Source organism: Notolepis coatsorum (assembly GCF_963971535.1).
Source record: "Notolepis coatsorum genome assembly, chromosome: 16".
NCBI classification, from domain to species: Eukaryota; Metazoa; Chordata; class Actinopteri; order Aulopiformes; family Paralepididae; genus Notolepis; species Notolepis coatsorum.
Window position 1 is genome coordinate 14534855 of NC_140180.1, and position 15000 is coordinate 14549854.

The 15000-nt window shown below is 43.1% G+C and overlaps 1 protein-coding gene across 1 annotated transcript in view; it reads right to left on the reverse strand.

Moving 5' to 3' along the window:
* Positions 1 to 15000, reverse strand: part of arl3l1 (ADP ribosylation factor like GTPase 3, like 1) — a gene marked incomplete at both ends in the record, with an annotated part of 37786 nt that overhangs the window by 19260 nt on the left and 3526 nt on the right. The window contains 3 exons of the mRNA XM_084331957.1: positions 9474 to 9583; positions 10050 to 10307; positions 13000 to 13054. Coding sequence (XP_084188083.1) covers positions 9474 to 9583; positions 10050 to 10307; positions 13000 to 13054 — 423 coding nt within the window. The remainder of the gene's footprint in view (positions 1 to 9473; positions 9584 to 10049; positions 10308 to 12999; positions 13055 to 15000) is intronic.

The window sequence follows — 15000 nt, forward strand, 5'->3', positions numbered from 1 at the left end:
TAACCCTTTCACTACCACACTACAGAAGGTTAACCCTTTCACTACCACACTACAGAAGGTTAACCCTTTCACTACCACACTACAGAAGGTTAACCGTTCACTACCACACTACAGAAGGTTAACCCTTTCACTACCACACTACAGAAGGTTAACCCTTTCACTACCACACTACATAAGGTTAACCCTTTCACTACCACACTACAGAAGGTTAACCGTTCACTACCACACTACAGAAGGTTAACCCTTTCACTACCACACTACAGCAGGTTAACCCTTTCACTACCACACTACAGAAGGTTAACCCTTTCACTACCACACTACAGAAGGTTAACCCTTTCACTACCACACTACAGAAGGTTAACCGTTCACTACCACACTACAGACGGTTAACCTTTTCACTACCACACTACAGAAGGTTAACCTTTCACTACCACACTACAGAAGGTTAACCTTTCACTACCACACACTAGAGAAGGTTAACCCTTTCACTACCACACTACAGAAGGTTAACCTTTCGCTACCACACTACAGAAGGTTAACCTTTCGCTACCACACTACAGAAGGTTAACCTTTCACTACCACACTACAGAAGGTTAACCTTTTCACTACCACACTACAGAAGGTTAATCCTTTCACTACCACACTACAGAAGGTTAATCCTTTCACTACCACACTACAGAAGGTTAACCTTTCACTACCACACTACAGAAGGTTAACCTTTCACTACCACACTACAGAAGGTTAACCTTTCACTACCACACTACAGGTTAACCCTTTCACTACCACACTACAGACGGTTAACCTTTCACTACCACACTACAGAAGGTTAACCTTTTCACTACCACACTACAGAAGGTTAATCCTTTCACTACCACCCTACAGACGGTTAACCTTTCGCTACCACACTACAGAAGGTTAACCTTTTCACTACCACACTACAGAAGGTTAACCTTTTCACTACCACACTACAGAAGGTTAATCCTTTCACTACCACACTACAGAAGGTTAACCTTTCACTACCACACTACAGAAGGTTAATCCTTTCACTACCACACTACAGAAGGTTAACCTTTCACTACCACACTACAGAAGGTTAACCTTTTCACTACCACACTACAGAAGGTTAATCCTTTCACTACCACACTACAGAAGGTTAACCTTTCACTACCACACTACTACAGAAGGTTAACCGTGAAAGGGACATAGACTGTCCCTATCTAGGGCCAACATAGTACTTTCATTAGCATTAACAGTTTTGTTCAGTTTAACAGGAGAACGACTGTCTGCTTTTGGTCTATCAAGTCTTGTATATGGCAGGTACTGCACATGCATACGTGACATGCCTATCAATCAATATGGCACAATGACACATTGGCCGCAGTTGAATGATTTAATGATAATAATCACCTGTTATTTGATTACAATCACCAGTTGTTTCGCCGACCAAGATACAGCCAGTCTGTCCAATAATGCAAAACGTTAATGTTTATCATCATGGACTGAAATAACAAGGCTCTGTGTACGTTCCACTCTGGAGCGCCAGTGCACAGCATCGCATCATGTACACGCGTGACGGCAGGGATGACTATGCAGCACACAAATATGCAGCAGATAATGTATAATAATAATAATAATATTTTCCTTTTCACATGAATAGCACGTGAGCGGGATGTAACGAGTAAACAATACCTTTGGGCAGTGAATTGACAACAAAGGTATAACTTAACCCTTTCACTACCACACTACAGAAGGTTAACCCCTTCACTACCACCACACTACAGATGGTTAACCGTCTGTAGTGTGGTTGTGAAAGGGTTAACCCTTTGTCGTGCGGCAGTGAAAAAAGGGTTAACCTTCGGTATTGTCGCAGTGCAAGGGTTAACCCTTTGGTAGTGTGGCAGTGAAAGGGTTCATTAAGGAATGGACCAGACTGCATTTATATAGCGCTTTTATCCAACGCGCTTTACAACTTATGCCTCACACTCACTCACACACCGATGGCGGAAGCGACCATGCGAGGTGCCAACCTGCTCATCGGGAGCAGTTAGGGGTTTAGTGACTTGCTCAAGGACACTTCGACACGCTGGCCGGGAGGAGGAGCCGGAATCGAACCGGGAACCTTCTGATTTACTAGAGACAACCGCTCTACCTCCTGAGCACAACAACAACAACGGTTGTTTTGCATATTAATAATAAATAAAAATAATAATAATACATTTCATTTATATTAGCACACTTTAACCCTTTCACTACCACACTACAGAAGGTTAACCCTTTCACTACCACACTACAGACGGTGAAAGGGTTAACCTTCTGTATTGTCGCAGTGGAAGGGTTAACCCTTTGGTAGTGTGGTAGTGAAATGGTTAAACTCAAACGAGATCTCAAGGTGCTTAGGAGGTGTGTGTGTGTGTGTGTGTGTGTGTGTGTGTGTGTGTGTGTGTGTGTGTGTGTGTGTGTGCGTGTGCATGTGCGTGTGTGTGTGTTTCGCCTATTAGTGGTTGTAGGATGAAACTGCTGGCTGCCAACTTCACACTATTACCGAGGCCCCAGGGGAGTGCAGCGTCGAGTGTGAAGTAGATCGGATGAGTGGCTGTCGACACACACACCAGGGGCCGATCTGAATGGGACCGCCTTTCCGAGCGCTCTGAACAGGCACCCCCCCCCCCCCCGCCCCCCCCCCCCCCCCCCAGTGACAGCCAAAACCACTCACGGAACGGTTCCTGTACCCAACGATCAATAATAACTAGTGCTGTCAGGTGATTAAAACAATTAATCTAATTAATTACAGGATTTGTAATTAATTAATGTAATTAATCACATTTTAATCGCATAACCATTTTAGGCCTGATATTCTATATTCTATAATCATATTTAAAATTGCATGTGTCCGGATGGCAGAATTCAGTACTGTATCTACAAAACCTTCTGTTTAATCATCTTCCCTTTAGCATTTGATTTGATTTGATTTGATCTTCCCTTTATTCATTTGCTTCGATTTTTCAGGTCTGGTCAATTTGAGCATGGTGTTATTCACAGTCAAAGATAAAACAAATTTAATTGATATTCTCATTTGGTTCATTACAATTTACTCAAGCCTAGTAACAGACACAGTATTTCTGACACTGGGAATACATTCCCTGAGATCCATAGATGTCCCTAGAATCAGATACCAAGAACATGCAAATTACCATTAAAAAAAATAAAAAGAGTCTGTAAATGTTTATTCTACGTTCTTATGGAATGAATGAGATTAAAAAATATATATATATATATATATATATATTTAAAAGTACTTTTTTTAAACTTTTTTAAAATTAACTTTGAGTTAATTTTCACAACACGATAATTTGCTGTGTAATTAATTAATCAATCTAATTAACGCGATAAACTGACAGCCCTAATTATTATCTTTGTAATTTTTGACATTACGTTCCTGGGTAATGTTGTCATGACGAGAATTAGCACAAGGGTTTAAAGATCTGTCCACTGGTCTTGGTTGCTGGTATTCTGAACAGGGGGACCATTTACAACAACTATCATAGTGACCATGTGGTTTGAATGAGATGACCTGAAAGTCTATAATGATGCATAGCCCTCCTATTGTGTCCACTACACCATTGAATTCACAAATAGATCACAATGTTGGTGTATTTAGATTTAATATGTTTTTTTATTTAAAAGGCATTACAGATTGGTATAGTTCATTCATGTTGACGACCTCACAGGTTGACAGTATAGAGATGCATCAATACCGAGCCCAGCATCGGGTATCGACCGGATACATATAGCTACTCTAATAATTTCAGTACTCCCTATCGTCGAGTACTCAAAACAAAAGTACTCGTACTAAAAGTGGTATCGGTGCCCCTCTAGAATACACAGTATCAATATAGTCTCCATACTGTGGACTACCAGTCGTGTGGCTGGGAATGTCTCACTTCAGTCGGTCTTGTCCGTTTCAATGTTTGGGAGCAGTGTCAGTGAGGAGGTGACGGGAGCGAGTATCTCCACGTCTCTCTCGGGTCGTTGACACTCGTCTTCCACGGCGACAGTTGCGGCTACAGCTGGAGGGCAAAGCCACAGCTTCGCACTCCCACGTTTGGATTTGTATTTTGGGATGTTTCTGTTGGGGCACGTTGGGTTTCGCAACACTAGGTGGTCCTCTTGCTAATTCTTTTGAATGTCACGCCCTTCTCTCCAGGAGGTAGAGTGGTCGTCTGGTAATTGAAAGTTTCCCGGTTCGATTCCCGCTCCTCCCACCAGCGTGTCGAAGTGTCCTTGAGCACGACACTCCCGATGAGCAGGTCGGCACCTTGCGGTCGCCTCCGCCCGCTGGTGTGTGAATGTGTGAGTGAATGGGTGAACATGAGGAACAGAAATTGTAAAGCGCTTTGGATAAAAGCTGCTATATAAATGCAGTCCATTTACCATTTACACCATGCTGAGGCATCCCGTTCCAATCACTACCACTTAACGGTGTGGTGGAAAGTAGGGACTCTAACCCGCGAGGTCAAACGGACTGTGTAACACGGCCACCTACCTTTTTAGCCTCTCCCATGGTGCTGTGTGTTGTGTGTGTCGCTTTGGGTTTGGAGGTCTGTAGCTACATTCTCTGCTGACACGGACGGGTACGCCAGCGGTCCAGGTCACCTGGGAGTCCGGGGCGACGAGCAAGGCACTGGAGGCCTCCTTTCTGCTCCTTAGAGACCTGGGTGGACGGGTGTTTCTGTTGTCGTGTGTGACAGTATCGTGTCGCCTTTAGTTGCTGAGTAGGAGGAGGAGGAAGAAGAGGAGGAGGAGGGGGACGACGACTAGGATTAGGAGGCCAGAATTAGCCCTCGTCTTACATCCGTAGTCACCCTGACCGGCCCTCAACAAATAGCTACCCCCCCCCCCCCCCCCCCACCGCTCTGTGTCCATCCCTCCATCCTCCATCCTCGCTCTGAGTTGGGGATTTAACTGGATTATCCTTTAGCCACCTGCTATAGAGGGAACACACGGAGCGGTCCGCACGCAGACACACTGACCCACAGACACACACACTGACCCACAGACACACACACTGACCCACGGACACACACACACACACACAGACACAAATAGACGCACACATACACACATACAATATGGACTATATATATATATTATATATATATATATATATATATATATATATATATATATATATATATATATATATATATATATATATATATATATATATATATATATATATATATATATATATATATATATATATATATATATATATATATATATATATATATATATATATGTATATATATGTATAAATAATATATAAAAAGCATCTTCTCTGCCACACTGTCTGGCTGCCAGTGGCAATGGTTGAAAAACATAGTGTACGTTGACTTGTAACCATAACTAGTAATTACTCAAAATGACACACACACACACACACACACACATATATGTATATATAGCCTATATGCATGACGAATGCATGACGATAATATGATAATAATTGTTAATAATAATTACATAATTGTTCATAATCTCCCAATATTACACAGTGCCGTGTTAAACAGGGGGAATCATCTTTTTTCCTTCGTAACCTCGTCAACAGTCAAAGGTCTTCCATGGACCAGAGAGGACGGAGTCGCATTCCATTCCACTAATCCCTCACTCCCAGTATCGGCCACTGTGACATGTCTCTGTGTGAGAGTCATACGTGTCTTGTTGTCTCCTGTGAGCAGAGCAGTCAGTGGGATTATTTCTAGCAGGCCTCACCTACGGTCAGGGGTGTAAAGTACTTGAGTAATTGTACTTCGTTACAATACTTAAGTACTGTTTTTGGGGATTTGTACTTTACTCAAGTATTTTTAGGTTGGTTTGTATACGTGTACTTTTACTCAATTACATTTCAGAGAAAAAAAAACATACTTTTTACTCCTTACATTTAAAATGCAGACATACAAAGTACAAAGTACAAAGTACAAATCTCGCAGGTCCAACCATTTTAATTAGTATATTTGTTTCTCTGGCCGAACTGACGTTAACGTTATTAATCCTGCGGCCGCACTTTATTTAAAAACAGCCAATCAAATCCCCATCAATGGGAAATGAACCCGCCCATACCCATGCTGATTGGTCCATGTGCAAGACTAGAAAGCGGGGATCTTTGATTAAACACCTGCTATCAGAAGAATAGACAGTCAGAAAGAAAGGGGTTTACTTTTACTTTTTTAGTACTTACTGTAAGTATGTTTAAAAGTAGAAACTTTTTGACTTTTACTCAAGTGTGTTTTTAGCCAGATACTCTGACTTTTACTTGAGTACGATTTTGAGACGGTACCCATACTTTCACTTAAGTATAATCTCTGGGTACTTTTTACACCCCTGCCTATATGGTACAGTCCACCAGGATTAAAACATTTCTAGGCCTTTTCCTCGACGGAGGGTTCTCTCTGGACAGTGGGCGTGTCTCTCTGGACAGTGGGCGTGTCTCTATGGACAGTGGGCGTGGCTAACCCTGCTGCAGAATGATACAATGGAATTTCCCTTGAAATGGCCATATCCACCATACCTCAGGCTCTCTCTCTCCCTCCTCTCTCTCCCTCACTCTCTCTCCCTCCCTCCTCTCTCTCTCACTCTCTCACCCTCTCTCCCCCCCCTCTCTCTCTCTCTCTCTCTCTCTCTCCCTCCCTCCTCTCTCTCACTCTCTCTACCTCTCTCCCCCCCTCTCTCCCCCCCCCCCTCTCTCTCTCTCTCTCTCTCAATTACTGTAAGACTCAATTAAATATGGCAACACAAATCCTCCAAAGAAAGCCCAATTTTAATATGTTCCCAATTTAATGGCTTAATGACCAGGTTGGAAGGTGGCAAAACGTTGGTCTCACACACACACACACACACACACACACACACACACACACACACACACACACACACACACACACACACACACACACACACACACACACACACACACACACACACACACACACACACACACACACACACACACACACACACACACACACACACACACCTCCTGAGTTTTATTTGGATGGGCAGATCAAAACACACAGGTGATTGTAATTCAATGAGGTTCATTATGCTTTTACAAAATCCATGGAGACAAAAAGCATCGTCTCTGCCACACTGCGTGGCTGCCGGTGGCGACGGTGGAAAAACATGTAGCGTAAGTAATTAGTCATTACAAGTAATTAGTCATTACAAGTAATTACTCAAAATGACACACACACACACACACACACACACACACACACACACACACACACACACACACACACACACACACACACACACACACACACACACACACACACACACACACTTATTCATGCAAATACATATATTATCTTTTCTTATTTAATGTATTTTGATTCATTTAATTGAAATCTCTGTTGCAATATTTGTCATTTATAACAATTTGGCTCATTATGAATTTCTGGGGCTGATATCTGGAGCGCTCTGTCTCTGGTTCTCTCTCTCCCTCGCCCGCTGCTTGTGCTCAACTAGAGAGAGAGAGAGAGAGAGAGAGAGAGAGAGAGAGAGAGAGAGAGAGAGAGAGAGAGAGAGAGAGAGAGAGAGAGAGAGAGAGAGAGAGAGAGAGGAGAAAGAGGGAGCATTGAGAGAGACAGAGAGAAATGGGTTACTGGCAAAAACAATTGAGTGTTCGGTAACTTTATAATACAGCCCGCCTTTTAAATTTAGTAATTTAACTTGCAGTGTAACTTCCTTATATGAATCCATGAATCCGTACTACATATAAAATACTTACCGGTTCCTACAGGTACTTAAATGTAGGTACAGTGGAAGAAGAAAACGAGGAACATGGGAGTAACAATTGGGGATTTTGAGTGTAACATCCTGGCATTTACTGTGTCATTTCTCTGAACTTATGGTATATATAAATATTTAATTACACAATAATAAGGTATGCAAAGAGTTATAAAAAAAAAAATCATTTGTTCTTTAATTACACAGAAACTACAAGGTATGTGCTGTTCTCCCATTCTTACTCAGTAAATACACAGAACCAACAAGGTAGGCCTATATGCTATTATTTTGTTCTCACTGTATAGATTACCCAGTAAAAACGAATTCTCATTGGGCGGTCTAAGTATTGATCGATTGAAAACTTTATTAACAGATTGCAGAATGGGTACAATACAGTACGGGCTCAATACAAACAATTGTTAAGACCAGAAAAAGACTTTCATCTTGTTTACATCAGGGTCCCCCATTTTCAATTCATCAAGACATTTGTGACATACAAGACATATACACAATATACAGTACTTATAATATACAGTACTCGCCTACAAAAATGAATTCCAGACCAGCGAAAATAAATGGAAACTGTTGTTAACGCTAGCATAAGCTACGTTACTTCTGCATTTTAGCTTCTGTACGGGGGTCAGCAGAGAAAGGATGAATGGCACACACTAATGAATAAGGGTTTGTCTCTGTATCCTGAGGTTATCAGTTTCTACCCATAGATGCTGACTCCAGTGCAGAATATCAAATGCAGAAGTGACGTCCTGCGGTCTGGTTAACTGCCACCCAGCGAAGACTGCTAACGTAGCTAACGCTTAGTGTTAATGGCGGTTTCCCATTATCTTTACACTCGTCTGGACTTTTCTCTGTGACAGCAAAACATGGCGCACACGACGTGATCATAAAACGTGTGAGTTCAACTGGGGACTTTCTAATCATGTTAGGCTTAGTGGCACAGTGGTCAGCACTGCTGCCTCACGGCACGAAGGTCCTGGGTTGGAACCCCAGCAGGGGGCCTTTCTGTGTGCAGTGTGTATGTTCTCCCTGTGTCCGTGTGGGTTTCCTCTGGCTACTCCAGTTCCCTCCCACACCATGAAGACATGCATGTTAGGCAGAGACTACAGATGGAAACTAGCTCTTTAGCTAACTCTGGCACATTTACATTGATGTGGAAATTGAAGATGTTGATTAATGTGCACTGTCCCTGGGTAAAAAAAAAATAAAAAAAAAAAAAATATATATATATATATATATATATATATATATATATATATATATATATATATATATATATATATATATATATATATATATATAAACTTAAACTTATGAGTGCATGCTTACCAACTGTTTCGCCTGTTTTACTGCAACACTACTATCACCGACATCTAAGAAGGGAGATCCCCCCTTGAATGGCCCTTCTAAGGTTTCTCTCCTCCACATTGCATGTGGTGCATTTTTTCCTTTTGCTAGGTTTCAGTGAGTTTTGTCTGGGAGTGTTGCATTTATTTAAAATTTTTTGGACTTTATGGTGTTTTTGTTTTGTTCTTGACTTATTGTGATGTTTCTTCTTGACTTGTTTAAAGAAGACGTGTCCGGCCCATGGGGACATTAACGTGTGTTGTCGGGCCTTACAAATACATTTGATTTTATCACTATTCACACTACACTATCACCATTCTCACTAGGTCCTCACCATTATCCTTGCTCAGTTTGTACTTCATGCCTGCCCCCATCATCAGGACCAGCACCAACGCAGACGCCCCACTGATGATCAGGATGACTGAACTGTTGTCTGAAGAACACACAGACAGAAGAAGAGACGGACGGACGGACGGACACACAGACAGATGAAGAGACAGACAGACAGACAGACAGACAGACAGAAACGCAGACAGAAACACAGACAGACAGGCAGACAGACAGACAGACAGACAGGCAGACAGACAGACAGACAGACAGACAGACAGACAGACAGACAGACAGACAGACAGACAGACAGACAGACAGACAGACAGACAGACAGACAGACAGAAACGCAGACAGACAGACGGACAGACCACCAAGGATAAGTGGTTATACAAGACGTTTACAAAAGTACTGTAGATGTAACACAAACAAAGACACTTCATTGCATTCCTTTCATTCTTCTTCAGAAAACAAACCTCTCCAGCAGACCAGTGGTTTCACCAGTCTAATACAACAGAGGGCACCTACTGTATAACTCAATGCAATCAGCAAGCAGATGAGTATCAGTCTACCTGGCACATCAAGCTTTTGTGCCGAGGAGCTGAAGTTGCCACAGGGACTCTGGATCCTGCAGAGGTATTGGCCCGTGTCGTCAGAGAGCACCGCCTTCATGACCAGCTGGCTGGAGGCCTTGTCCTCTAGCGTTTGCCCGTCTTTCTGCCACTCAAACACCAGGTCCAATGGGGGCAGGTCGTGGGCACACTCTATTGTGACGTCATCGCCCTCCTGTAACTCATACCCAGAGCTGGCGTTCAGGAACACCTTGAAGTCTGACGGGTAGAACACAGAGCATCTTTGATGGAGTGGAACGCATGGGCCAAGGATGGAGAAGGTCTTCTGAGCTGTACAGGTTAACCTTCTGTATTGTCGCAGTGAAAGGGTTAACCATTTGGTAGTGTGGTAGTGAAAGGGTTAATACTGGAAATGCTGTTTCACAGCTGCAGTGGTTCAACTTTTTCCTTCTTTTATTCCCTTGAATTCTATGACTATAGAATTATAAATACTAACTGATACAATTGAGATCATATGACCCCCATGTGATAAGATAAGATACGATATTTCTTTATTGATCCCCTTGGGGGAAATGCAGGCGCCATAGCAGCATGGGGGAGGGGGGGGGGGTACAGGTATGGGCAGGGTAATAGTAGAAAGATATAAATATAGGCAATACAATTTTATCTGAATATAAAAATAAGAGGACAAAATAAACAGTGTAAACAAAGGTGCAGATGAGGGTCTGTGTGTCCCATCAGATATATTATATGTTACAATAAATATAGGCAATAAATAATTAGAATCTGAATGTATACTATGAGTAAAAGTAAACAGTTTATACAAGGTACCCTAACTGGCACAATATACGCCATACGTTGCAGTCCGTGCAGGTTTTGGTGGTTCAGAGTCAGACACACTTAGTGGTCAGGCGTTCCTAATAGTTCTCGGGTTCTGCAGCTGTTAGTTCTCCAGCTGCTGGCAGCGGCCCATGCCCACGGCTGTGGAGCCTGATGGCCGCTGGCATCCCAGGTTCACCCCATTTAATAAGATTTGAGCATTAAGTGTATTATTATGTATTATTAAATGTATGACATATAATAATAGTATTATGTCTAAGGAGGTGGAAAGAGCATCAGAGAGAGTGAAACATATATCATCACAATAGTCCAACATTCTGTCATTGTGACAACAAATAATACTGAAATGAAAACCTTTGTATTATTATAATTTTTTTGCTGGGGACCCCCTGGAACCCTAACCCTGGAGGGGTCCCCGGACCGCACTTTGAGAACCACCGTAGCAAAGGGTGTCATTAATACCTACTGGTGATGACTTATATGACTGCAGCCTACCTTTGATGCACGTCCGCAGCGTATCTGGAATAGGCAAATTAGAGAGAGAGAGAGGATGACGTGAGCGAGAAGGGATGAGTCATGAATACAATCAAGCAATAGAGAGCGTTATGATTCTGTCGCTTAGGACGTATTTGAATGTGTACTGAATGTGTTGGTTCTGTCGGGAGGAACTGACCCCCGGGACAGCTGCTGGTGTTGTGCTGCAGGCAGGGATAACACAGGCCTGCAGGGAGAGGAGAGAAGGATCGAGGCTTGTCTGGTCAACACGCTCTCATCAGGACACGTAAATAAAGTACCAATCCACCGCAGGAAAACAGGTACATGATGTATCTCTTATGCGGCGAAAAAAATCCAAAACAAACGACCTGGAGTCGAACCACCCACCCGCCCTGATGCAAACCATGACGGTGATTTGTTTTAACGCTAACCGTTATGGTTGAGATAGAAAGTTAGGGTTTGGGTTATGGTTATGGTTATGGTTATGGTTATGGTTAGAGTTAAGGTTAGGGTTAGTTTAAGGTTAGGGTTAGTTTAAGGTTAGGGTTAGGGGTTGGGTGATCAGAAAAGAGTGTCTTGGTAGTCTTGAGGTAAAGGCACTTGCCTCCCATGTGAGCGTCCCACGTTTGTTCCCCAGCAAGGGAACTCAAATGTTCTCTGAAAACGTAGAAAGTAATTCATTTATTTTTTAATATCTAATATAATACTTATTTTGTAATATGTACACATTTTCATAAATATGTCAATATATTACCTATGGCTATAATAACATAACGTACAATATGTACCTTTTTCCCGTGGTCGATAAGTACTTTATTTACATATTTTACGTGAGATCGGGCTGTTCTGGTCGTACGACGCGGAGTTACTGAGCCGTGTGCGTGCGTGCCTGTGTGTGTGTGTGTGTGTGTGTGCGCGCGTGCGTGCGTGCGTGTGTGTGTGTGTGTGTGACTGTGAGTGTGTGTGTGTGTGTGTGTGTGTGTGTGTGTGTGTGTGTGTGTGTGTGTGCGCGTGTGAGTGTGTGTGTGTGTGTGTGTGTGTGGTGTGTGTGTGTGCGCGCGCGTGTGTGTGTGTGTGTGTGCGTGTGTGTGCGTGTGTGTGTGTGTGTGTGTAGAGGGAGAGGTACCGGATGCGTTGGGCCCCTGCGCTGCCTCTGTGATATTACACTGCAGACACTGGTTAGGAAGACAGGCAGAGCAGACGGCTCCTTGAGAGGAGAGAGAGAGAGAGAGAGAGAGAGAGAGAGAGAGAGAGAGAGAGAGAGAGAGAGAGAGAGAGAGAGAGTGGAGAGAGACAGAGAGTGGAGAGAGACAGAGAGGGAGAGAGAGTGGAGAGGGAGAGAGAGTGGAGAGAGAGAGAGAGAGAGTGGAGAGAGAGAGAGAGACAGAGAGGGAGAGAGACAGAGAGTGGAGAGAGACAGAGAGGGAGAGAGAGTGGAGAGGGAGAGAGTGGAGAGAGAGAGAGAGAGTGGAGAGAGAGAGAGAGACAGAGAGAGAGAGAGAGAGAGAGGGAGAGAGGGAGAGAGAGAGAGAGAGAGAGAGAGAGAGAGTGAGACACAACGGGTGAGATGGAGAGCTAGATTAAAGACAGACAAAGCGCCAGAGTGTCTCCTCACCTGCGAGCAGGATCCCAAACAGAGGATACAGGGGCATCTCTCTCGCACGCCTCATCTGTCGGGAGACACAGATTCACAGAAGATATCACATTACAAACCTTTATTTCAACTGGATCGGGCGACGAGGTGTCCCTCGTTTACAGTCACGTCGAGTGTACGTACAAAAAATAAAATAAAGCGTATAAAATCATGAAGAAAAAAGAGCAAGGATAACAAACCAATTAAAACGCGTACAACTTGATTGGCACAAGTTGGAGAGCAAGGTTTTAAACTCTGCAACAGAGGGGAGAATCTCAAGCTTTAACCCTTTCGCTACCACACACTACCAAATGGTTAACCCTTTCACTGCGACGACACAGAAGCTTGACCCTTTCACTGCCACGCGACAAAGGGTTAACCCTTTCACAACCACACTACAGAAGGTTATAACCCTTTCACTACCACACTACATACGACTATACAGACGGTTAACCGCCATGGTAGTGAAAGGGTTAAGGACTGTTGGAGTTCATTCCATGAGCTAGATGGGCATCATAGCAAAAATGCAGATTTACCAGAGCAAACTCAAAGGACCAGCCAGTCACTATAGAACGGGTTGCATAGGTTCCAAAATAAACAGCAGAGGAGAGAATCTCATATTTTAGCTCCTTCCTACAAACAACAAAACCTCTCAATAAAAGAAGCAAAGATGTCGCTTTAAACACGTCACCGTCATCAGTTTATTGATGATAATAATATAGCTCTTACCTGCAGCGTCAGGTGGTGATGCCCAGGTGGTGATGCCCGGCACGCTGAGTCGTGGGGAGTGAGGGGCTGACGTACAGGACGCTCTTTGTGCTGCAGACAGGCTCCAGTCACTGAGACTGAGACTGGAACCACTGGTGTCACTGATGCAAATGTGCTCGTTCCTAGAACGCCATGCAAGCAATATGTGGCTGAATGACATGCTGTTGTTGTTTGTTATGGTCATGCATGCAAATAGCATACGCACACACACACACACACACACACACACACACACCATATACATTATCAACAGAAGGGAACTGCTCACCCATGCAAATTCTACCGTAGGCTATTTGGTATTTTTGCATAATGTGCCAAATATGACAATAAACAAATAATAAAATAATAAATGCATTGCAAAGGGTTGTGCAGAAAATGTGAATTGTGTTATTGCATCAAATTATCTTTGCTGGAGAATGTTTAGTTTGGGCTTTATAGAAATCCTATAAAGCAGCTGCTCTGAGTTTCAGCTGCACAGCGGCCAGTAGAGGGTGCTGTTGATCAATACAATACAATGATCTCAGTCCCTCTCTGTTGCTCTGGGCGTCTTATGGCTGTCCAGAGTTTTGATTGGATTGATTGAAAACTTTATTAACAGATTGCAGAAGGGGTGGTACAATACAGTACGGCTCAATACAAACAACTGCTATGAGGATGCAGATCAGAAAAATGCTTTCGTCTTGTTTACATCAGGGTCCTCCATTTTCAATTCATCAGGACATTTATGACATACTGTACAAGACATACAAATATACAGTACTGTGTGAAAGATATATACATCCGAAGGGGAAGAAACTGTACATTGGAGGGGGTTGGGTGGGGGCGGGGGTTTGGACATTTACAGTGGCCAGTTTTTAATTGCAGCCTCCCGTAGGTGCTCTTTGAGAGCGGTTTTGAAGGAGGGTAGGGATCACATTATTTTAGGGCTGAGGGTAGGGCGTTCCACATTGTTGTGGCATAATTGCTAAACGTGTTTAGTCCCTTGTTTGAGCCGAATCTGGGTTGAACATGATTTGTGGAACTCCCTCTGGTGTTGTGGAGTTTATTCTCCTTCACGTTTTGGAACTGAATTACATTTCTATTAGAGGCCTGTGTGAGCTGAAGGATATTTCTTTCTACACAGGCTGAAATCATATTTCAAATTGACCTTGTTAGCGAATACATTACAGGTGCAAGCTTTTTATAAGCATTGTGCAAGGCCTGTCTGTTCGACTG